Source organism: Schistocerca americana, chromosome X, assembly GCF_021461395.2.
Source record: "Schistocerca americana isolate TAMUIC-IGC-003095 chromosome X, iqSchAmer2.1, whole genome shotgun sequence".
Taxonomy (NCBI): domain Eukaryota; kingdom Metazoa; phylum Arthropoda; class Insecta; order Orthoptera; family Acrididae; genus Schistocerca; species Schistocerca americana.
In genome coordinates this window covers 163,028,002-163,051,376 of record NC_060130.1, presented here as the reverse complement: position 1 = coordinate 163,051,376, position 23,375 = coordinate 163,028,002, and the positions used below count along the sequence as shown (strand labels likewise).

The 23,375-nt window shown below is 39.3% G+C and overlaps 1 protein-coding gene across 1 annotated transcript in view; it reads left to right on the top strand.

Annotated features, from left to right (window-relative positions):
* Window positions 1–23,375, top strand: part of LOC124555884 — a 242,730-nt gene that overhangs the window by 162,242 nt on the left and 57,113 nt on the right. Inside the window, exon 19 of the mRNA XM_047129945.1 lies at window positions 7,779–7,924. Coding sequence (XP_046985901.1) covers window positions 7,779–7,924 — 146 coding nt within the window. The remainder of the gene's footprint in view (window positions 1–7,778; window positions 7,925–23,375) is intronic.

The following is a 23,375-nucleotide window of genomic DNA, read 5'->3' as shown; positions in this document are numbered from 1 at the left end:
AAAATGCAGCGTACATGTTGCCGCAAATCAAAGATCTTTTCAAAATGCCTTTTTTTCTGGGGTTCGTTTCCTAAAGTGGCAGGAGGTTCTACGCTGGTATATAAAACCTTAACCATTCAAAGGATTGATAAGTTTTAAAATTTGGAGGGAGTATACTGTCACTGAACATGGAAGAAGTGTATTTTTGCCTGGGAGAAAGTGTATTTTTTAACCAGGAAGCCTGGGAAAAATTTGGGGAACTTTTTTTTCCCTTGTCTTTGTGTACACCCTGACACAGCATGGTTTCAAATTTCTTATTTCTTGACAACACAGATCACAAAAAAGAAATTTTCAGTATTATTTAATTACTTTTGATTCAATGAAGGGACAATAAAATTTTATCTGCTACAAACTGTCTACATATGGAAGACATAGACAGTTTCGCAGATTTTCTTCACTCAAGTTGTCATGTAATCGTGACTTATTTAATCTCGTAATTGAAAAAAGCCTTTCACACACACATTTTGCTCAAAACATTTATGTCATGTTTACAACCTAATTATATAGATGTGGAAATTCTTCTTGAAGAAAACTTTGTAGAACACCTGTACAATTTTAATGAAAAAAAAAATCTTTTAAAGTTGAATTACATTGCAGAATGATCAATTTCACGTGCAAATGCACAGGGGCATTTTGAACAGGAATGACAAACAGTCCCAAAAACAGATGTTAGACAGACTGGTGGTGTCCTGAAAAGTTTTAAAACTGTCCTTGTAATTTGTCATAATTCACATTTTCTTTAACACCTGTGGGCTTTCAGAAACAATAGTGGTTTTTGTCAGAAGCAGTCTTTTCCACAATGTGATTTTCTTTTTAAATACATCCCCTTTCCCATTATATGAGAAACAAGTTCCTTCTCATCTTATATTGCGCTACTAAGGGCAGTATGCAGTCAAGTCCATTTGAAATGAGGTCTGCAACCCATTCCAGATCTTGTAATTTTGGTTCCTACTTTAATTGTTCTTTTTTCAGAACTTCAAAAATAGTGGATCTTAAATTGAAAAACCATTCCTGGCACGCTTCCTGGTGTAACCAATATCTTAAACAGTACTACATAATGTCTCCGTGATCTTTATTCAGTTTCATGAAAAGCTGTTGAAACTGAAGTCGTAATAATTTGTGTGCTTCAGAACTACTTGTACCACCAATTTCATCATGCCTGCGAATGTAGCACAAAGAGCTCCTTGATATGCATAACCATGAATCCCTTACGAATCATTTGTTAATAGCTTTATTTTGTTGCCATTTCACCATGAGTTAAATTTTCAAATTCCTTGTTCATGTTTTATAACAGTTCTGTAGCAAATTTGTGCTGTGTGTCGATTATGGGAATGCATAGTATAGATTAAGTCTCATCATCCTTCTCTTCAGAAATGAAGTGTGATTTCCAGTTACTTTTAAAGGTTTGTGATGATGAATTACTAGACTGACTCTTTTTGTCAGTCCGTCACTGGAACTGTAAACTAATTTTATACAATGAACAAATAGTGTACAATAAATGGCACTGACTCTATGATTGGTGCGAACTGAAGCAAGTTGTGCCAAACAAATAATGCCACACAAGATATCGGAAGAAACATTGCCACATTGCACTGCTAAATGAATGTACCAGGTAGTTCCAAGAGCGGCGGTGCAGAAGCTGAAACATTCAGTGGTGTGCTAAGGCACACTGAGCTCTGGACAGCTGTTAGCAGGTGAGGCAGCTAAAAATAATGAAGCTGATTGAACCCCCCCTCCCCTCCTCACCTCTTGGGTATCATTGACTGGTGTGGAGTACGTCTTGGTCTCAGAAGCAGATGAAGGCAGGATACTCTGAGTGAGTTTCTTGGCCCTGTTTTGCCATGGCAAAGGACCATTTCTGGTCACTTAGATGATCAAGGTGCCTCAGCAGTGGGCTGTGGCAAGTGATAATTCCACTTACCATTGTGGCGGCCTGAGTTCTTCCACCATACTGTGTCAAAACAATATTCCAGTCCTGGTAGCAGGTTTCCACAAGCACCTGTCTTAAATGCGTGGTTACGGGTTGCGCAGTCTGTGTTGGTGCAAAAATGACGTTACTTTCACCAGCAAGTAGTGGTTGCTCTTAAGACTGTATACAACATGTATGCTTTATGACAATCAGTGCTAAACCTTGTGCTCCATTTTGTGCTGGACTGGACGAGAAGTGCATTAGGCAACAGTGGTATCAGGTGGCAAGAAGTTGTTTGTCTTACGTACCGTAAATTATAATTAAGATGGTAGATGACTGCTGTATTTTTGCACACACCCTTGAGTGTCATACTTTCACCTGTAGTCTTTAGTGGAATTAATGTTGTGCTTTGATGGTAACCCCATTGTTATCTCTGGACAAATAATATTTTGCACTAGTATTCCCACTCAGTGCGATGGTCTTTTTCAGAGAACTACAACCTGTGAACTGTTGAAACGTGAAGACGTTTACTTCGCCATTGACTGTTTAAACTGACAAATTATATTTACTTTGCATAGTTTTTTCAGTCTTGTGACTTAAAGAAAGTTATGCGTTACTGTTTTTAGAATCCTTATGTTTTCTACAATTTCCTTTAACAAGACTGAAATTTTCTTTTCCCTTACCGTGGGACATTAAACATTAATGGAAATATATCTATTTTACCCCAGCAGTATTGTGTATCATTTGGTGCGGTTTATTTATTCTTTTTCTTTATGTCTCATAAGGAACTTTATCTGCAGTAGTGTTATTTTTTTCTCATTTACTCTTCTTGAGAAACATACAAAATAAAAATGAATACTAGAAAGCAAATAGTGTGCATAGCACACGAACAATCATGGGGCACATTCATAAATGACAGAACACAACTTACACGGTAGACATCAATGTCCATTCAAAGTCATGAAAGCTTTGAACCAAGAAGGAAGAGGCACTGCACTGAAAATTGTACCTAATGAACAATGGATAAATCATTACATGGTATTACGGGGTCCCCATAGGACTGAAAATTACACTGAAGGAATGATACGATTAATCCAATTACTATGGAGGAACTACAAGAAGCTTTGAAATGTATGGAAAACAGGAAAGCCTCCATAATGCATGAAATAAATGCCAAATTACTTGAATATAGAGGCATATCATTAGCTAAACGTCTTTCAATGTTAGTAGGTGAATCCTGGAGGATTTGCAAGATCCCAGGCCATTGATATATGGCAGAAGTAATCTCTCTCTTCCAGAAATTGAAATCCGATGACTATTAAAACTGTCATGACATCAGTCTCTTAGAAACTGGCTTACAAAGTATGTTCAAAGATGTTATAACGTCAAGTTGAACAAATATATTTCTAGGACGACACAATACATGTAAGTCGCAGATCAAGTAAACAAAGTAAGATGTGTGTACACTGTCACAGTCAAATCAGCACTCAGTCCAAGTCTAGCGGCCGCTGGCTGGCTGCCCGCTTAGGTGGCGCGGCTGCTGTACGGCTGGCAGACAGCGCCGCATGTAGAGGACGCGTGTAACTGCGTGGCGGCACTTTGAAAGATCGGCGAGTCACAACACTTTTCCCCCCTTTGAATTTTTTGCACTGGTCTTGATAGAGGTGGCCTGTAGATTGCTAACGTCCATAAGTGGTGTTTGACTGACCGTAAAGTCTCGAGGAGGAGGCTTCCCGTACGGACTGAAGTGTCCCCGATGATAGCGGGTTGAGATGACTGGAGACATGGGGGTCGAATCTGCTGGGGCCCCGTGCCCCAATCTACCTGTTGTGGCAAGTCCGGTTGTTATAACAGGAGACATGGGCGATGTGTCGGCGTCCGTAGGAGGAGGCGAGTAGAGTTGCTCTGACAGATGATGGTCATCTGGTTCCTGCATGGGCATGTCTCCTGGTGGCGTCAGTTCTTGTGCTGGCACCGACATGATGGTGAGAGGGCTGCGTTGTGAATAATGAGAGATTCCAAGATCCCGAGCGTTGGGTAGAGCTGGAGGTGGTGTAGCGGCATTCGGAACAGGCGTTGCCGGCACACGAGGTCGAAGCTGATCTGAATGACGCACTGCGACACCTGTGTCCGTCTGGATTTCATACAGGCGTCGGCCACGATGTCGTAAGATGTGGCCAGGACTCCATTTTGGCCGCCTGCCATATCCCCGTACCCATACAAGGTCGCCGGCGGTGAACCGGCCAAGCGAAGGCATCCGCGGCCGTGAAGTGGAAGGCCGCAGAAGATGAAGTAGCGTGCGGGGCTGTCGGCCATGTAAGAGCTCAGCTGGGCTGTGGTCGCCCATGGGGGTGAAACGGTAAGAAGCCAGAAAGTGAAGAAGCGCATCATCAGCAGCAGAAGAAGTCAGGACTTCCTCATCTGAGCCTTAAATGTGCGGACCAGTCGTTCAGCCTCACCGTTTGACTGTGGATGGAACGGAGGGGCCGTGAGATGCATGGTGCCATGATGGGCACAATAATCCGCAAAATCGGAAGAAATCGGAAGAGGCAGATTGCGGACCATTATCAGTAACAAGAGTAGAGGGAAGGCCTTCCAAAGAGAAAATGCGAGCTAGAGCATTGGTGGTTGACGCGGTGGTAGGCGTCGTGCAACGGACAATGAAAGGAAAGTTAGAGTAGGCGTCAATAACGAGAAGCCAATAAGTACCTCAAAAAGGTCCCGCAAAGTCAGCATGAATACGCTCCCAGGGCTTCTCAGCAAAGGCCATGGTGACAAAGAGGACTTCGGGGCGGCGGCCTGTGACGCAGAAGGGCCGCAAGCAGCGACCATGTGTGCGATTTGAGAGTCGTTGCCGGGCCAGTACACATGATGGCGCGCCAGAGATTTTGTGTGAGAGACACCCCAGTGCCCTTGGTGAAGGAGGCACAAGACTGAAGCACGCAAAGACTCAGGTACCACAACACGCGGCGAAGCATTGTCAGTGGAAAGGAGGATAGCATCATCCCTAGGTGCGAGGCGGTAACGCAAAACGGTGTAGTTCCGCTACGGATCAGAAGTCTTAGCGGACGGATGATCTGGCCAACCCTTCTGAATACAGCGTAAAACACGAGAGAGGGTAGGATCAGAACCCGTAGCAGCCGCCAACCGGTCCCCGGTGACGGGGAACCCGTCCACAACCCGCTGCTCGGCTGCCACATCAGGACCCATGGGAAGGCGAGACAGTGCATCAGCATTCGCATGTTGAGCCGTCGGCCGGAAATGTATCTCATAATTGAAACGTAAAGAGCCCAACGCAGCGTTGTCGGGAAGCGACGTTGATGGATGAAACAAGGAAACAAGTGGTTTGTGGTCCGTAACAAGATGAAATTTGGATCCATAGAGAAAAACACCAAACTTATGTAGAGCATAAATAATGGCCAAAGCTTCGTCTAGAGTTGGATTTGCCAACGGAAGGGCACGTTGCCTAACTTCTTTGTTGGGTGCCGACCGGATAATAGCATCCCGTACCATGGAATCGGTGTAGGATTCTTTGTGAACGTCAGTAACAAATTGACACTTTTGACTGAGTTCAGCAGCCCAAGCGCGATAGGATTGATTTGGTTGTTTTTGACAACGATAGAAGGCAACATGAGAGGCTACCACATGCGTATGCTTTTGAAAATATATGGACAGAAGTGAGCACATTTCAGCAAAGGACAAAGACGCAGGATCTTTCAAAGGAGCCTATTGCGACAACCGATACATTTGAGGTGAAATCCACGAAAGGAACAGAGACTTACATGTTTGGTCGTCCACGACATGAAATGCCAAGAAGTGCTGTCGAAGACATTTTTCGTAATCAGACCATTCTTCTGCTGTCTCGTCATAAGGAGGAAAAGGAGGTAGAGACAACGACGAGAGACGCCCCGCATTGGAAGCCGCGACGAAATCACGAATCACAGATGTGAGAAGCATTTGCTGTTCAATGAGACCTTGCAATAGTTGCTCTAAAGTAGCCTGTGAGTCAACGATGAAAAAATAAAATTCACTACCTCGTCGCCAATTGTTATAATGTCAAGTTGAACAAATATATTTCTAGGACGACACAATACATGTAAGTCACGGATCAAGTAAACAAAGTAAGACGTGTGTACACTGTCACAGTTAAATCAGCACTCAGTCCAAGTCTAGCGGCCGCTGGCTGCCTGGCCGCTTAGATGGCGCGGCTGCTGTATGGCTGGCAGACAACGCTGCATGTAGAGGACGCGCGTATCTGCGCGGCTGCACTTCGAAAGATCAGCGAGTCACAACAAAAGATTATCAATAACTACATAAAAAATATTGTAGAAGCTATCATTTCTTAGGAACAAAATGGGTTTAGATCAGGTCGTTCATGCGTGGATAATGTGTCTGGAAGGGCATTAAAATGGCCAAAACCTTTATAACAATGCCAACCCCATAGGGAAATGGAAAAAATCAAGGGAGAAGGAGATTTTTTGTTAATGGAAATGTAAACAAAGAAATTAGGATAGTTAGGATAGAGACTTAAGAATACAGCACTGTGCTTCTGTTTGCAGGTGATATTGTTATTCTTCAAAAAAATGATGATTACCACCAGAGATCAGTATACAATCTGAACAAAATATGCAAGGAATCTTTTTCTAGTAATACAACAAAAATAATAGCATTCTTAGGAAAATATTCACTTAGATCAAAAATTGTTTTAGATATTTCAGTTGTAGGCCAAGTCCCTTGGATCTCAACTTCCAACTTGTCCGTGGTACAATTAGAAGAATTCTGGACCATAAAAGTGCAAAAAGAGACCACCATGAAAATCTGTAAAATGATGGCATAGAAGCCGAATGGGAAAAGAAATATTGGAAGCCCATAGAAAAGATGGAAATGATTTTATTTGTGAGTTTGGAACAGACAATAGCCTAATCCTTGGAAGGAAGACAGTGACGATCTTACAAATCCATACATCAGCACTGGTAACTGTTTCTGAAAATATTTTAAAACTTTCCATGAATCCAGGCAAATATGCGTATCACAGTTTACTGTGTTGTTGTATTATGTTCTCAGGCTTCGTATGAGAATCATAGTAGTGAACCCAAAATTCAGGAAATATTCATTAGCTTGTGTAGCATTTCAGGCATGTATTTTACTTCAATTTCAAGCTAGTAAATCAGTATTACAATTTGTGACTGTTCAGAATTTCATTTTCCAATGCAGAGCTTGTACACAGCTCATAGTCAGAGTTGTAGATTCTTTTCAATGTGTGACATATATGTGAACTTTCCAGGCAGGTTAAAGCTGTGATATATGGACATGTGAACCTAGAAATGTGCTTTCATGTGCAAAGTCTTTAAAGTTTACAGATGTGGGTTCAAGAAAATAATTTTAATGTGTCTAGAAAATTTTTACATTGCATACATTGATGGAAAAAAATCTCTGATTTCGAACAAAATGTGATACACAGTTTTAATAAAAATGTTTTTGTGTGGTGAACGCAATGAACAGGACTTCATGTGACATGACCATTTAAAAATTAACAAAGTGATTTGACTCAAGTTATTTACAGTACATGACTGGTTTAGTCCATGGTGTAATTTTGCCTCACTATTTAAGTTGCATTACATATATATTGTACCATTCAACTTACTTTTTGATCTCAGATTATTTTTCATTGATATCAAGTAAATCAGTTATTCCTTCTTACCCATCAAGTGACTGTTTTACAGAGTATGTATTAAATACATGAAATCTGTTTTTGTTACTCTAAAGGTTATTGTGTGGGCTGCCACCCAGAAGTGAACATCTATTAACACTATATGTGATTCTCTTACAGATTCTACACTTGCTACCAAGTACGTGAAAGATAATGAAAAAAAGTATCTGAATAAATATCCTATGGAATTTGGAGGAAGACTTGGTACTTTGTTGCTGATTTTGTTCCTGCCTTTATATGTCTTGAGTTTGTTTAGTTTTAATTTGGTAAGTACTACATATAAATGTAGTGAGCAGTATATTCTCTCTTATCAGAAGTCATCTTCCCTTGATCTATGTGCTGTTGTACAGCATAAGACATAAAGATAAATGCTCTGAAACCTTTGGTTACAGAAACTGAATCCTTAAAAGTCCTGTTTTGCAGCTAACAGTTTGAAAAAGACATAGTTAAAGATCACACTGCTAATACTCTATGGTTATGTTAATGAATCTTAATTTCTTCTCCTACAAGGTGGCAGCTCTGCAGGACTCATCAGTTTTTTATTTTTTATTTTAATGCATAATTGAGCTATTCGTTAGCAAAATCAACTCTTTAACTGTGAACTTTGAATGCAACTTATTAAATATAATGAAAGGCTTGATGTTGAAATGTAAATTTGATAGCTGGTCGAAGAGGCTGAGCGGTTCTAGGCGCTACAGTCTGGAACCGCGCGACCGCTACGGTCGCAGGTTCGAATCCTGCCTTGGGCATGGATATGTGTGTTGTCCTTAGGTTAGTTAGGTTTAAGTAGTTCTAAGTTCTAGGGGTCTGATGACCTCAGCAGTTAAGTCGCATAGTACTCAGAGCCATTTTGTAAATTTGTAATTATTGTTTCTTTGTTGATCAGTCAAGGAAATTTCATGAATTTCAGTTCAATGCCATACAACAAAAGTCTGCCTGCATACCATATGGAAATGCCGACTTAATATGGGGTACAAAAGTGTCTATGTCACGAGCACAAAGGTTAATTTGGTATGAGAAAACTGCCATTTGCAGTTTGAAGTGTGGAAAAAGGTTATTTGTACTTATTGGTAAAAGTGTGTCATAAGTCATTTTTGGGGGGTGGGGTGGACAATAAATAGGTCACACTTGCCAACAGAAATTGTGCTATTCTCATAGAGATAATATTTGCATGGAAATGAATTGGATCCCAAATATATCACCCTCATTATTTTCCACCTCCCTCTCATTCAGGGATTTGCTGGTAGATCATATGCACTTCGTTCATCTACAGCACCCTACAGGTGACAAATGCACCACACCATTAGTTCTGAAATGAATCAGTGTGGTTTGATTGGCTTGATAAAGACTTCTTGCTTGATTCTCAAGATCATTGGGCCTCAGTGATGTTGAGCCACACTTCTTGGAATACTGCCTTGTGTTCATACTGGATCATTTTCTCTTAGTTGTGAGTTGAAGGGTGATGGTGATGGATGATTGTGGTTTCCTGCTATTTCCACTGTGTAATGGTGTTTGTGTCACAAAGTGTCTCCATTGTCATCAAAGTAAAATGGGGACAGCATATTGCTAGGGACTTGTGCTGTTGCCAGTTTATGTTGCTTAATTACTATGTGCATAATTTGCTAATTTCCAATGAGAACTTAATTTCAGATGCTAATAGTTAATTTCAGATGCTAATAGTTAATTTCCTCATAATGACAGTCAGGTGATATCTGTTTAACAGATTCCGCAGAAATTGGTCTACTGTGTAATATCATTAATGTAATCTGTGGTGAAGAGAAAGCTAAGTTTTGAGGCCTGGGGAGTACCATTACATATTATTTTACTGTTAGACCGCAAACTCAAAATCATGGTATCATATGTTTGAAGAGTCTTTTTGTACCATGCTCATAATTTGTTAATTGTGTATATAGAATATGCATCAGTATGTTTGTGATATTGTGTCATTTCAGTTGGGATAAGAGTTATCCATGGCTTATTGGAAACATGGTTACTATTTGTATGGAGTTGTCTAAAAGCTGTTAATTTTGTGGAAGGTAAAATACACAAACTCTAAATAATTTTTTTCCCGTTTTGAAGTGAACATTCATATGTGATAACAGGCCCAAAGATTTCTTTGAAGGTGGAGGTGCCATTTGTTAAAGCATTGTTCTCATTCCTCTTTTAATTCTATGCTTTGATTATTTTCTTTTCTAATCTACAGTGGTGTGCAAAATTTAAGGAGAAAAGTAACTTTCACATGCTGTATCACTGCCAAGTAACATAGCTTGATGAAGCTTGGGCTGTACATAGAAAGAACTGACATTTGATAGTACCCAATGAGACGAACAGAAATGACAATTTTATTCAAGAGAATAATTACGCTGAAGTCAATGCGAGTTATGTACTGTGTAGAGTGTACCATTCCTCCACCAGCATGGTTGACAACTGCTGGATGGTTATTGATGCCAGTGGACATGATGCAATGCATCATCCCACTTTTGCTCAATGTTATTTAAGTTCAGGAGGAGGGAGGCCAGGCCAGTACATTTGCCACGAATATCCTCTCATTCACCTGCACAGTTTGATGTGATAGTTCATTGTCATCCATTAAAATGAAGTCATAGATGAATGCACCTATGAAAAGAAGTACATGGGGAAGAAGTACAGTGTCACAATGAAGTTTACTGGTGAGTATACCATGTTCAAAGATATGGAGGTCAGTACACTCATGTAACATTTCCCTCCACCACACCATAACATCTGGACCACCACAACAATCGTGCTCGACAGTGTTCCTGGGTGCATTACATGCCCTCATATGACAAGAGTTGAGAATACGTAATGCACCCAGGAAAACTGTCAAACATGATCATTTTGGTGGTCCAGGTGTTACAGTATGGGGAGACATAAGGTTCCACAAGCATACTGATGTTCAAATCTTTGAACGTGGTACACCTACAGAGCTGTGTTATTGTGACACTGTACACCTTTCCCACATGCATCTTTCCAGGCTACATTTCATCCGGAATTCCATTTTTATCAATGACAATGTGCGACCACATCGAACTGTGCAGGTGGAAGAGAGGATATTCGGTGAATGGACTGGACTGCCTGTTCCCCCCGACTTAAATCCCATGGAGCACTTGTAGAATGTGTTTGGCATACATATTGCAGCATGTCCACATGCACCAATGACCATTGAGCAATTGTCAACTTTCCTACCACAAGAATTCCCTCCCAGCTTTGTGCCCAGCATACGAGCATGTTACAGAGCATGCAGTGCCATCCTGCATCTATTGGTGAAGAATGATTTGTACAGTGAAAATCTTCTTTCAGCATCGTATGATGTCTCAGATACATGTGAAACGTACCACAGCTCTTCTTTGGCAAATTCCTCTTCAATATTTGTTTCTTCACCAGAAAGGCTTTTAAAAATTTGACTCAATGTTTTGTAACCAGATGTATTTTTTCCCTTAGCGCCTGATTCAGTTTCACAAACACAAGTTTTGCAACTCCAGTTGTTTCTGACAGCATTTGTCTATCAGAAAAAGTGAATGTTCCAAGGAATTATTTTGGGCTTCCAACTGCTTAAAATATGAGGTATTTTGGAGAAACGATTATGAATGCAGTGTGTCTTTTCTAGGATGCCATTTTTAGTAAAACATTCTTGGACTGTGGCAGAACTGACTGTACCTTCCACATTTAGGAAATTCAATACACTTTTCGCTTCACTGAAGTGTTGCATTTTATAAGACACAACATGTAACCATGTTCCTCACTGAGTTAAAACTGGCCGAGGAGGTACAGCCAAATTTGCAAGGAGGTCACAAAATTTTTGAATTCTAATTGGTGACGTGACAAACACTGCCTTCACACTAGAAACAAGAAGATCCACATCATTATACTGGCTTCTGATGATTTCAGCAATACAATGTAAACTGTAAGCAAGGCACATCAGGTGAACTAATTTAGGGTAAAGAATTTTTAATCTGGTTCCCACTTTAATGATATACAGAGCAACATCACTGACAAATAACAGTACACTATCACATCATGTCATTGAAAAATCTGGCAACAGTAGGGTGATTTACTTGGTTGAGAATTTGTATATTAAGAAGTGACCTGCTCCCTGTTTTCATAGCACCAACTACAGCACTATGCATGAACTGTCCCAATGCATCTGTGGTTTCGTCAGTGTGTTTTTGTGATTTATCATATTTTGAATATTACAAATCACTTCTTGAAAACATTGTGCTATATCGTTTTTGCACTATGTAAATTTGTCTGATACTCTCCTATTTATGTATTTTTAGAAAAATACATGAAGTTTCACATTATTCGGTTTCCACAACTGAATGTCGGAACCCACTAATGCTAAGCCCAAGTCTTTGAAAAATATGTCACTATAACTCGATTGTTCACCAACATTGTTTTTGATCAGTTGCTGGTTTAACTTAGATTTATTCTTAACCCTCCCCTCAGGTCACCTGATATTAATTTGCTGCACAATGTCATATTTGTTCTTTCTAGATACACTCTTTTCCTGCAGAAAACATATTAAGACACTGTCGTCGTCACTGAAAATATTTCTTCCAGACGTGTTTACATATTTGCGTAAGAATGCTGATTGAAAGGTTTTTGTGAATGGCATTCCCTACTTATAACAGCAAGCAATCGTGCACACTGAAACCAATGAGTGTTGCATGACACACTGCAGCTTGGAACTCAGGGATTCACCACATGTGCCATTCTCATCATGTCAATACAGTAACTGACTGATGAAGTGATGACTCATCTACCTAATTGCAGCATGTTCTTTCTCCTTGCAGTGTTATTTCACATCATCCTAGCTGTACCTGAGAATTTCTTTCTTGCATATTTGACTGAAGTTAATTTTTATAAACCGTTAAAAAAGATAATCACTGATTGATAAATGATTGCTAGGAGTCATATAAGCATTTTAAAAATGACAGTTTTCAGTGAAATATGCTCTTTTTATTAAAAATGATAAAATAAATAAGCAGAAACATTTAATTGCAAAATAAGCAGAAAAAGCCCAGACAGACATAGTTAAAACTGCTTATCTAAGTGTGTCTTATGAAGTATAGCCTTTCTGCTTATTCCTCAAAGTGTGGAAAAAAATGATGTGTTTTACTTAGAAATCTGGGCTTTAGTGAGGTACACTCCATTAAGAAGTATGTCCAGCCCTTTGTAATGTCCAGACAACCATCATAAATCACAATGACTTCAGGATAATTATTGTCTTTGAATAAAAGCGTCATTCCTGTTCATCTCGTTGCATGTTTCATTCTGGTACCTTCTGTGCTACGCTATAGCAGTTCTTTCTGTGGTCCAAGTTTCATCAAGCTAGTTTATTTGATAGCGACACATAATGTGAAAGTGACTTTCATCCTTAAGTTCTGCCCATCAATCCACTTAGACAAGACTTGTCTTTTAATTATGCCAAAAAGATGCAGTGCCCCAGCAACAATACAGAAAAGATGACGTTTTATTTGGGCATGATGCTGTAACTTAATGTTATAAATTTCTCAGTCTAGTGTTCATGTTCATGGAGCATCAATAGTGCCCATAAATTAATATAAAAGGATTGAGATGTAAGCTGGCAAAGTTTTTATTGGTTTACTTTGACTTGTTTCCCAAGTTTTCTTGGCTAAATAGAATTTGTCTTGGAAAAACTTGAACTTGGTTGATTTATAAAGTTGTTGCAGATCCTGTATATTCTGCAAGAGTCAAATCAGGCTGGTTGAACGTGTAAGACTACAATTATTTCCTCTCTCTGTGTTAATAAATCATCAAATTCTTTAACTAGGAAACAGCAAATAAAATGTCTCATCAGATTTATATAGAATTCATTCAGTTTGTTACATTTTTCATGAGTAATTCCTTGAATTCTTACAGAACCTAAGAAGAAATGATGATTGACAATTCTTTCTGCAGGAGGTGTGGTAACTTTTGCAATATCTAAAGATGTTTCACTCATAATAATGATCCTTTGTCATTTGGATGTAACAGTTAATGGCAAGATTCATATTATTGGTTAAAAAATTGGGGTATTGTCAGGAATCAGAGAGATAAATTATTATTTTTTATGGAGACTTTCTTCAATAGAGAAGTTTCTCTCCAACATAACAATACGCTTACAAATTATTATAATGAGTATTGCACAAGTGCTGGACACACTTTCTTCAAGATGTTCCTCCATCTCCTTCAATCTTATGTGTCCCCTTCTGCCCATTCAAACAACAAATGCTCTTGCACATCTCTTGCAATATAGCATTGGGAAAGTATTTGCACAGAGATTAAAGGCTGTAGATCGCTCCAGAGGTGACCTGGTTTGTAACTAATTAAGCTTGTAGTATGAATTAAAAATTTAATTGTAGTTATATCAAATAATCTAGCTCGCTTGTTTGTTAAGTATTGCTTGAGGTAGTTGCTTTTTGGTTAGGTTTTATGAAATTAGATAGAAAATGGCAGTCTCTGGTATTAGAGACAGCAAAGTGGAAATGTGAGGAGGTGAAAGTAATGAACATAGTTACTTTAGCATTAGAAATCTTTAGAACACTGTTCATAATATAATAAGTAGAATTGTGTGGAACTAACACAGTTCATTTTATTATCTGGGTAACAGATGGTAATGTATGACTGTATTGATAGATACGTGGCACTATTCTACAGCCAAGGTAATGAAACTACCACTACCAGTAGTAGTAGTATGTACGTACAATGGTCTTGAGGCTTCAGTTTTTGCTTATGGTGCAGCTATGAACTCTCTCGTACACACTTGAAACTACTGAAAACATTGGAATGTGTCTGAGAAAACTGTATAGGTCAGGCTGTTCAAACTGTTCTCCGTGAGCATGAGTGTTTGCAAGTGCCAAGTCATATGATCATGTTGGCAACAACCCAAATCCCTGACTGCCTTCAAGTGAGCTGTTTGTATACCCTTCCCTACCTCTCCCCTGGCTGCCCGTGGGCAAGCACTTGACCTGTAACTGCCTGGTGTAGGTTGTACACTGCTGTTAGTGGAAAATGCAGTATTCATTGTTAATTGTCTCAGGGAAATAAAATGTAATCCCTAGATCACTTCTGGCACAAAACACACTCAAAATTCAGTAGTGCGCAAAATCTCATCACAAAAATAATTTTTTAAATGGTATTACAGCAGCTGTAGGAAGAGGAATAAAGAATTGTTTCTGTTGCAGGTAATGCAAAACTGTTTATGCTTGTGAACCTGCAGCCATGGATTAGTGGCATTGCTATACTTCTAGGGTGACACAGGGCTGTGTATTGGAATACCTACCGGAACATTGAAGTGAGATATCCATCGATATTTATCAGGCAGACTTGCAAACAACACCCTGTGGCACTCCAGACCGGATATTGTGTTGAGCTACTATTATTCCATTGAATGCAAGTCCTTTGTTGTTCAAAATCAAATCATGCGGGAGAGGTACAGTGGGAAAACAGCAAAGGAGCTGCTACTCCAGGAGACAGTGTTGAACATAATATCTGGCAGAAGCTTCAGTCAGCATTTCGCATGAAGCTTGCTTGTTACTGGTGATCTTAGCAGCTGTTTGGGAAGGGGGTGCTGGTAACTCGTGACCAGATTACAAGAGCTCATAACTGAGGTGACTCAAGCAAACTCATAGTGGAAGGGAAATGAGAGTAGTGTCATAATAACTTATCTGCAGTGAAAACTGCATGCATGATAAGTACACATTTAATGAATACATTATTTCATCATCATAACAGTATCATCTTTGAATTTTCTTCCCCTCTTGCTTACAGACATCATAGAGTCAGAAAATAGCCACACTTTTTGTTCATTTAGCATGTGACTAGCAGCCAAATTTTTGTCTTCTGTACTCATACTCAATTTATAAAGTACTTTCATGTCTATTAAGTGGAGGAAATTATTTTCTTTAGCTTAATATGGGACTGAGGTAACTTAAATAAGACAGTAAGCATCAGTTTTTATTTTTGTAGCTCACCACTGCTCACTAACTATAACAGAAGTGAAAGTGAACTTAGGTGCTCTCATTTCATATGATTGTAAGACTGAACAAGGAAGACTTCAGGAAAATCCGGTAACATTGGTTTTGGCATCTCATTCATCTGACATTAAATGACACACATTCCTAATAAAATTAAACAACTACTAGCTTGAATATATACCAACTAGAAACGTGCTCGCTTACTCTGGGGTTGTCCAGTAGAATGTACATCTCTGTTAACTTTTGTAGAATGTCCTTGATCATCATAGCACTGTGACAAACAGCACTTGATTATCAATGAGTCTTTCGAACACAATGGATACTTACAGGCTCACTGTGCCAAATGCCTATCACTGGCTCTTACCCCATCATACCTTGTGGCCATAATAGTCCAGTCAAATAGCAGATATACCTTGCAAAAGGTGGGATAGAAGAGTTTATTTTTTCAACTCGTTCATATGGTTGGAAAGATTAGAAAACAGAGTTTTACCAACAAAATTTCGCTTGGGAAAACTTTCTGCAGTCAAAAAACTTGGAAAATTTCGGACTTTTTTCAGTTTTTTCAAAATACCTCAGTTTTTTTGCTCCTATCGCTTTAACGTCTATTTCCTTTTTTAAAGAGCACAAAATTCTCTACAAATTTGATTCTTGCCATTTTTTTTCTACTCCCAATATCTAAGGCGCTACAGTGCCTCAAAAAATACCAATTATTCAAATTTTGAGCATAGTGGCAAGACTGCTTATTTTTGAACACTTTTTTCAGTTTCTGTTTGTGTAGTATAAATACATTATACATCATGTTATATGTTGGAATTTACCACCTCACTTTCAGGTATTCAATTTCTCTGTATGCAACATGAGGATTGCTGGGCACCCAACTATTGTCATTCTTACATCACTACCTGAAGTTCACTATGGGCCACCTCGGCCCTGGTATTTGTAAAACTATAAATATAAAAATACATCATTAAGACACACACACACACACACACACACACACACACACACACACACACACAAACAAACAAAATAAATTGTCTCAGGATACTGAACTATTATTAGCTGCAATAGCCAACCTAATTAGGTAGGTAATTATTCTTGTGTATAAAAGCCACACAGTTGACATTAAAAATAAGTAGCTTTATTACAATTAAAATGAATTGTCAGTTACTAAAAAATGTTGACAGTTCTGGGTATGTAATACTTGTAATATCGCACTTTAGCGCACTTGAGACAGATATGAGCATCACTTCAACGTTTTGATGGGCCAGGTTCCTCAGTTTCACCAGAAATTCCTTGAGTTACATATTCAGGGTCTGTACATAGAGTTGATCCCAGATTGACCTCTTCTTTAAACAGCGAGTCAGCCTCAGCAGGTTTGTTGATTTCATCAGCGGTTTCCTCGACATCCTCCATAACATCATCTTCACTGTCTTCATATAAAAATTTTGGCACGTTTTCACAGTTGACCCCAATACATTTATTGCAAATTGAAGAACATTTCAAACCCGCTTTTCTGCAGGCACACGCTCCGCCACAGTTCAGCTTGCATGAGCATGAAACAATGTGAAGAAGTGCTTCAGGTGCTATATCTTGGCTCATTATAACGGACATTGGACTGTGAACACTGTGATTCCAGCCCCATTTCTCAGGAGGTTTCCAGTTTCCCATCCAACTTTGGACTTGTTGGTAAGTCCGCAATGAATGATGTTGTGCAGTTGTGTAGGTGGCAACCGTGCAAGATTCAGTTTGCTTTTTGTGGCAGACTTGGCGAATAGCTGGTACCGCAAATGGTCTAGTGTGTGGGAACTGCTGACACCTCCACTATAAAATGCGATAGTAACCTGTTCTCCTGCTGTTATTATTTCTTCACGGGTAGCATGTGGTTTATTGAACGTGCAAAGCGCTGAGGTTGGGTGTTCATTTTTCGCAACAACATTACAGCACTTAATTTTTCCTTGACCAAAAAAGCGGATGTTGTATCACATCCGCTAAAAGTGTGAGTGAACAGAATATATTCACTGTCAAACTTGTAAGATGCAGCGGAAAACCACTTGTCTTCCGCATTTCCCCTTCCTGGCTTTAAGAAAAATGAGTTTTCAGTGCCTTGCCCCAAACCGGTCATGAGCACAAGCAGGTCAACATCATCTCCTACAATGACAACACTTCCAAAATCTTTGGTTCTTGAAATGGCAGATGCTACAATCATAACATCAGCATCTTCTTGCACCTGGTGCACTTCAATGCTACACTCCAGAAATTCCTTTTTAAGAAGTGTGATCAAACGAATCTAGCTTCATTCGTTGTACAAGAACTTGTCCTGAGGGACTTGGTTCACCATCTCTTATTCAACCACAACGTCAATCGAAGAATGTTTTTTGGACCTACAAATTCTCTCAGCACTCTTTGTGCTACATTTGTCTCCCTCACATGGATACCCATCAAATACAACAGCAAATTCAGATCAAAAATTGACGTTGCAGGTAAGAAACATAGCTTTGGGCTATTGACTTGAAGCAAACATTTCGAGTCTAAATTACTTTGTGGATAAGGTACTCTCCATCAATGACAAAAAATTTACCCGGTCCACCTGACTTCACATCTTCCACTGGAACGAAGGCACTGTAGAATGAAGATTTTGTTCCTTTTCGCATGCCTTTTTCTGAGAATAGGGACATTGGGTAAGGAGCAAGTTCATATTTCAGAAAGGCTTTTAACTCTTCTTCACTTTGTTTCATTAAACACTTCCTTTGGAAAAGAGTTAAAGGATCAACAGGAGTAATTTTAGTGCTCCCAGCTTTTACAGAATTGAATGCAGAAAGGAGAGTCACAACTTTATCTTTTCTACGGAACTTTACATCGTGGAAATTGTCACCAACTATTCTTTTCATGCTTTTTTCCCCCTCTTCGTGACACATATGACAATTAACATCCTCCGTTCCGACAACACCACTGCTGATAGATGTTATAAAATCACTTTCAGGGAAGGCAGGGTGCACTGAAAAGCAATCATGCAGCTTACGCAAGTCTATGCCACCTCGTTCGATGCGACAACTTTTTGCATCTACATGCTGGTCTGATGTTACTGCGCTCACTTCGCAATACGACTCAATTTCTTCACAAATGTTCTGCATGTGAATCATACCCAATGTCCATCTGGTTAATACACTATCCGTAATTCCTCGGCCAGAAGTAAGTCCTCCAGAACTCTTCATGGTTCTCATCAATGTTTGTTCTATAGTCATGTCAGAAGCAACCCCTGTCCAATACTTTTCTGATCTCCGGATTGTAAAATGTGCTTTCGGTGTGAACTTCTCATATTCTGATAAATCCATTTTTTCCTCGAGTCTCAACATATCCTGTAAGTAGAGGTGGCCACTTTTAGCATACATAAAATGTCCAGCTGAATGGAAGTAGGGAAGCATTTTTCGCATGCTTTCAAGATGAAGTTTCCAATTGCCTGATCGATCCGCTTCAATAAATTGTTTCATGAGAGTGACCATCTTTTAGTACTGAACCCATAATTTTGCTGTGGGTCTCTTACTTTCAATCATTTTCAGGGCAGTTACAAAATTTTTTATGACTTGTTCCCTGAGAACACTGGTATCCTGGCCAACTGACAGTTCTGACTCACCACAAGGAGAAGACAAGTTATTCAGTATCCCACGTTCATCTTCTGTTAGCTCAATGTGATCCCACACTTGACAGACCAAAGCAAGGTGACACAATAAATGCGCTCGCACAGCCGTGGAATATGCATGTCCTGACAAAATCTATTCAACGCTGTTTTCAGTGAATATTACACCAAATAAGTCCTTCAATCCACTTCCACCCATGATCATACCGATACATCCCATGAACGACATAAGGAAATGGAAACCTCCAAGTTGGACCTCCACATTATGCAATTCAGGAAGGTCAATCTCCACAATATCCCTTTCCTTCCAATACAGCGGCTGATCAAATGTGACAAAGCATGTAGTCTGATTATGTCTTTTACATGCATCTCTAGCTGTCATCAGAGCAGTATATATGGCATCATAATGGCTTGGTGATGAATTAAGAAATGGAAGACACTTTATTTTAGAACGTTCATATTCTTTGCCTGCCGTCGAGCGTTGCATGTAACCATTCCATCCTGAAACAACTGAATTCTGAGACCATTTACAATATAACCACGTAATTTCCGCTGTTGAGATGACCATCTCACCTTTTGCAGGAGCAATTATGTCCAAATCTTCAATTTTTATAGCCTTCAGCCCTCCAACTTGTGTTCTGTGGAATGTCTGTATGTCATTTTTTCTGGCTTCACTAACAAGTTGAGCTGAGGGATGATGATTCAACTTTTTAATATTTTTCTGAGGAAGCAATGCATCATGAGGAGTAACACACATTATACCTCCTATTGCATGAAGAGTACCAGTTCCATCTAGGGTGTTTACATTGAAATCGGCATTATCAAACACAAATTGGCAAAATGTGTCCCTTCGTTGTCAAGCTGAAGGATTGAAGACACTTCCAATAGGGCAGCTTCCGTATAAGATGCTGCAAAGCCAAGGGAAGACAAAACCTGGATGAGATGTTTTGAGCCAAACTTCTGGTACAAGTATGCACTAATAGCAGTCAAAAGTGATGAAATAAATGAACGTGGCCTCGCAGCACTTATGAGTGCATGAGCAAGAGAAACACATATTTTCCCCCATTTTCTGGGAGGCCGCTTGTGTTTCAAAATTATAGTTTCAAAGAGCAATCTTACAGATTCTGGTATGACAGACTCTACATCTCATAAAAAATTATCAGAGGGAGGGTACTGTTTTACATCGTACACTACAGATCTTATATAATCTAATATGATATTTGCAGCTGCTTTGACGATTCGTAGTCTTTCTTGCTGAGGATCTGAATTTCTTTTGGTGTACCAATTTTCACTGAGTAGTTGGTGCCCAACATTCTTGAAACATACGACTGCTGGCTTTGAAGCTGTTTCAGCTACCACCACATCATCACCATATTTCTGGAAAAGGCGAGCCTTGACAGTTCGAATATCAGGACAAGGTGATGTGGGTATTTGCTCTAACAGATCGTCCATAGAAAACTGATATTCTTCCGTATTGGTTTCCAGGTAGGCAGATATAGCCTCCATGCCTTCATCTACTTGTGTTGCAGGTCTGTAACCTCGTTTCTGTCCAGTAGCTGAAACACGGTGAAAGAACTTTCTGTAGCAAAATCTGTGGTACCACCCATCTGCAGCAACCAAATCATTTACATTTTGAATCCGCTCTATCACTTGTTGACCAAATTAATCAGCATGTCGTTTAGCCTGTTCTAATACTGTTGATTGCACTTCCAATTTCATTACTTTGTAAACAAAATTTCGTTTGGCATATGGCAATCTTAACTGCTTGGTTAAAAAGTTACCAAAATTCCCTTTTGCACATAAGAAGCATTTCTCTTTGAAATTGAACTGACCTTTTTCTTGCGACCAATGTAGCACGCCTGTTGGTTCCTGAGGATGTTGAAGGCTAACTGCTATCATTCTCTCATCAATGTACTTCTTGTAGCATGCTTCATGCACCATCACTTACTGAGCATTTTCAAAAAACGGGTGTGAGCAGACTCCCTGTGTTTAGCACTACAATCGATAAGTGTGCTCAGTCCTTTCTTTTTCACATTGCGTCCACCACTCACCACAGTTTTTTCGCAAAAAAATGGTTCAAATGGCTCTGAGCACTATGGGACTTAACTTCTGAGGTCATCAGTCCCCTAGAACTTAGAGCTACTTAAACCTAACTAACCTAATGACATCACACACATCCATGCCCAAGGCAGTATTCATTTTTTCGCAAATGAATCACAAATTCATGTCAGTCGTACTCATTTTCAGCACCACAACTGAATGGAAGCGACTCCAAACTGTAGGACCCTTATTGTTGTGTGCTAATAGCTGTCAGCGCACTGTGGACAATCACCACAGATAATCGCCTTCTGCCTGCCAAAGAATAAGTGCGCTTTTGTGCGCTAAAGAACAATTCCTACATACTTTTTCTTATAACTGATCATTAACGTCAATCAAGTGTAGAAAATGTACGGCACCTGCATACAGTCGTATTACATGTTGTTACACAAATAAACTTCACGCAATCCGACGTGAATGTGTTCGTAGCTACTGAATATGATGCTGTTTGTCCTGGCCCTGCAGCAGAGTGAGATGGTAAATTCGAATGAATAACATGATGAGTAATATGTTTATACTACACAAATAGAAACTGAAATAACAGTGTTCAAAAATTAGGTAATTTGCCACTTTGCTCGAAATTTGAAAAATTGGTATTTTTTGACACGCTGTAGCGTGTTAGATACTGGGAGGGGGGGAATCAAATATGTAGAGAAAAAAAATCAAATTTGTAGAGAATTTTGTGCTCTTTAAAAAAGAAAATAGACGTCATAGCAATAGGAGCAAATGAAACTGAGATATTTTGAAAGAACTGAAAGAAGTCCAAAATTTTCGAAGTTTTTTGACTGCAGAAAGTTTTCCCAAGAGAAATGTTGTTGGCAAAACTTGGTTTTCTAACCATTCCAACAATATGAACGAGTTAAAAAAATAAAATCTTCTACCCCACCTTTTGCAAGGTACAGGCTTTTTTTTCTGACAGTTTCACTGGACTATAAGTGTGACACAGCAGCTCCAAGCTTACAGATGATTCCAAAAACCAAGATGACCAACTCATCTGGCAGACATTTAGTGATCTATAACTTTATTTCACTGCTGGATTAACATATTGGATATTACTTAACACACAACGAGTACTGTGTGCCAGTCATCTCTTCTTCATGTGTAGTTGGGACATCTTGTTTATTGCCACTGATAGACTTGAACTTTTGTTGTCTTGTGACTTGATATCTGCATGATGTGTTATTGGGGCTTTTGTAATGTACTCTCTGCTTACACTGCTTGCAGTTTACTCGAAGAATGACTCTACAAGCTTAGATAATTAAGGTATTGCTGCTGCATAATAGCATGAGGAGTGGTGTTCAAGCTTTTCCTCGTGACAGACTCTTTGATTTGGAGAGACCTTACTTCAGACTCAAACTACAAATCATTTCCAGTTTATTTCAGTTTGCAACTACATGTGTTGACTGTGCTTGTTCAACACAAGTTTCAAGTGCTTGTACACACCTGTAGAAAGTTTCATGGCCAGCAGTGTACTTTATAGTTACATGGATTTCAGTAATACTCCCCTGTGGAAGTTTTGATTGGTTGAAAATTTCAGTAAACAAATAATAGCACTTTTTGTAGTATTTTCCAAATGCCAGATTAACAAACTGTGTATCTGCTACACTGAACAGCATGGTTGTGGATTTCTTGTTCATAATATAATAAGTAGAATTGTGTGGAACTAACACAGTTCATTTTATTATCTGGGTAACAGATGGTAATGTATGACTGTATTGATAGATACGTGGCACTATTCTACAGCCAAGGTAATGAAACTACCACTACCAGTAGTAGTAGTATGTACGTACAATGGTCTTGAGGCTTCAGTTTTTGCTTATGGTGCAGCTATGAACTCTCTCGTACACACTTGAAACTACTGAAAACATTGGAATGTGTCTGAGAAAACTGTATAGGTTAGGCTGTTCAAACTGTTCTCCGTGAGCATGAGTGTTTGCAAGTGCCAAGTCATATGATCATGTTGGCAACAACCCAAATCCCTGACTG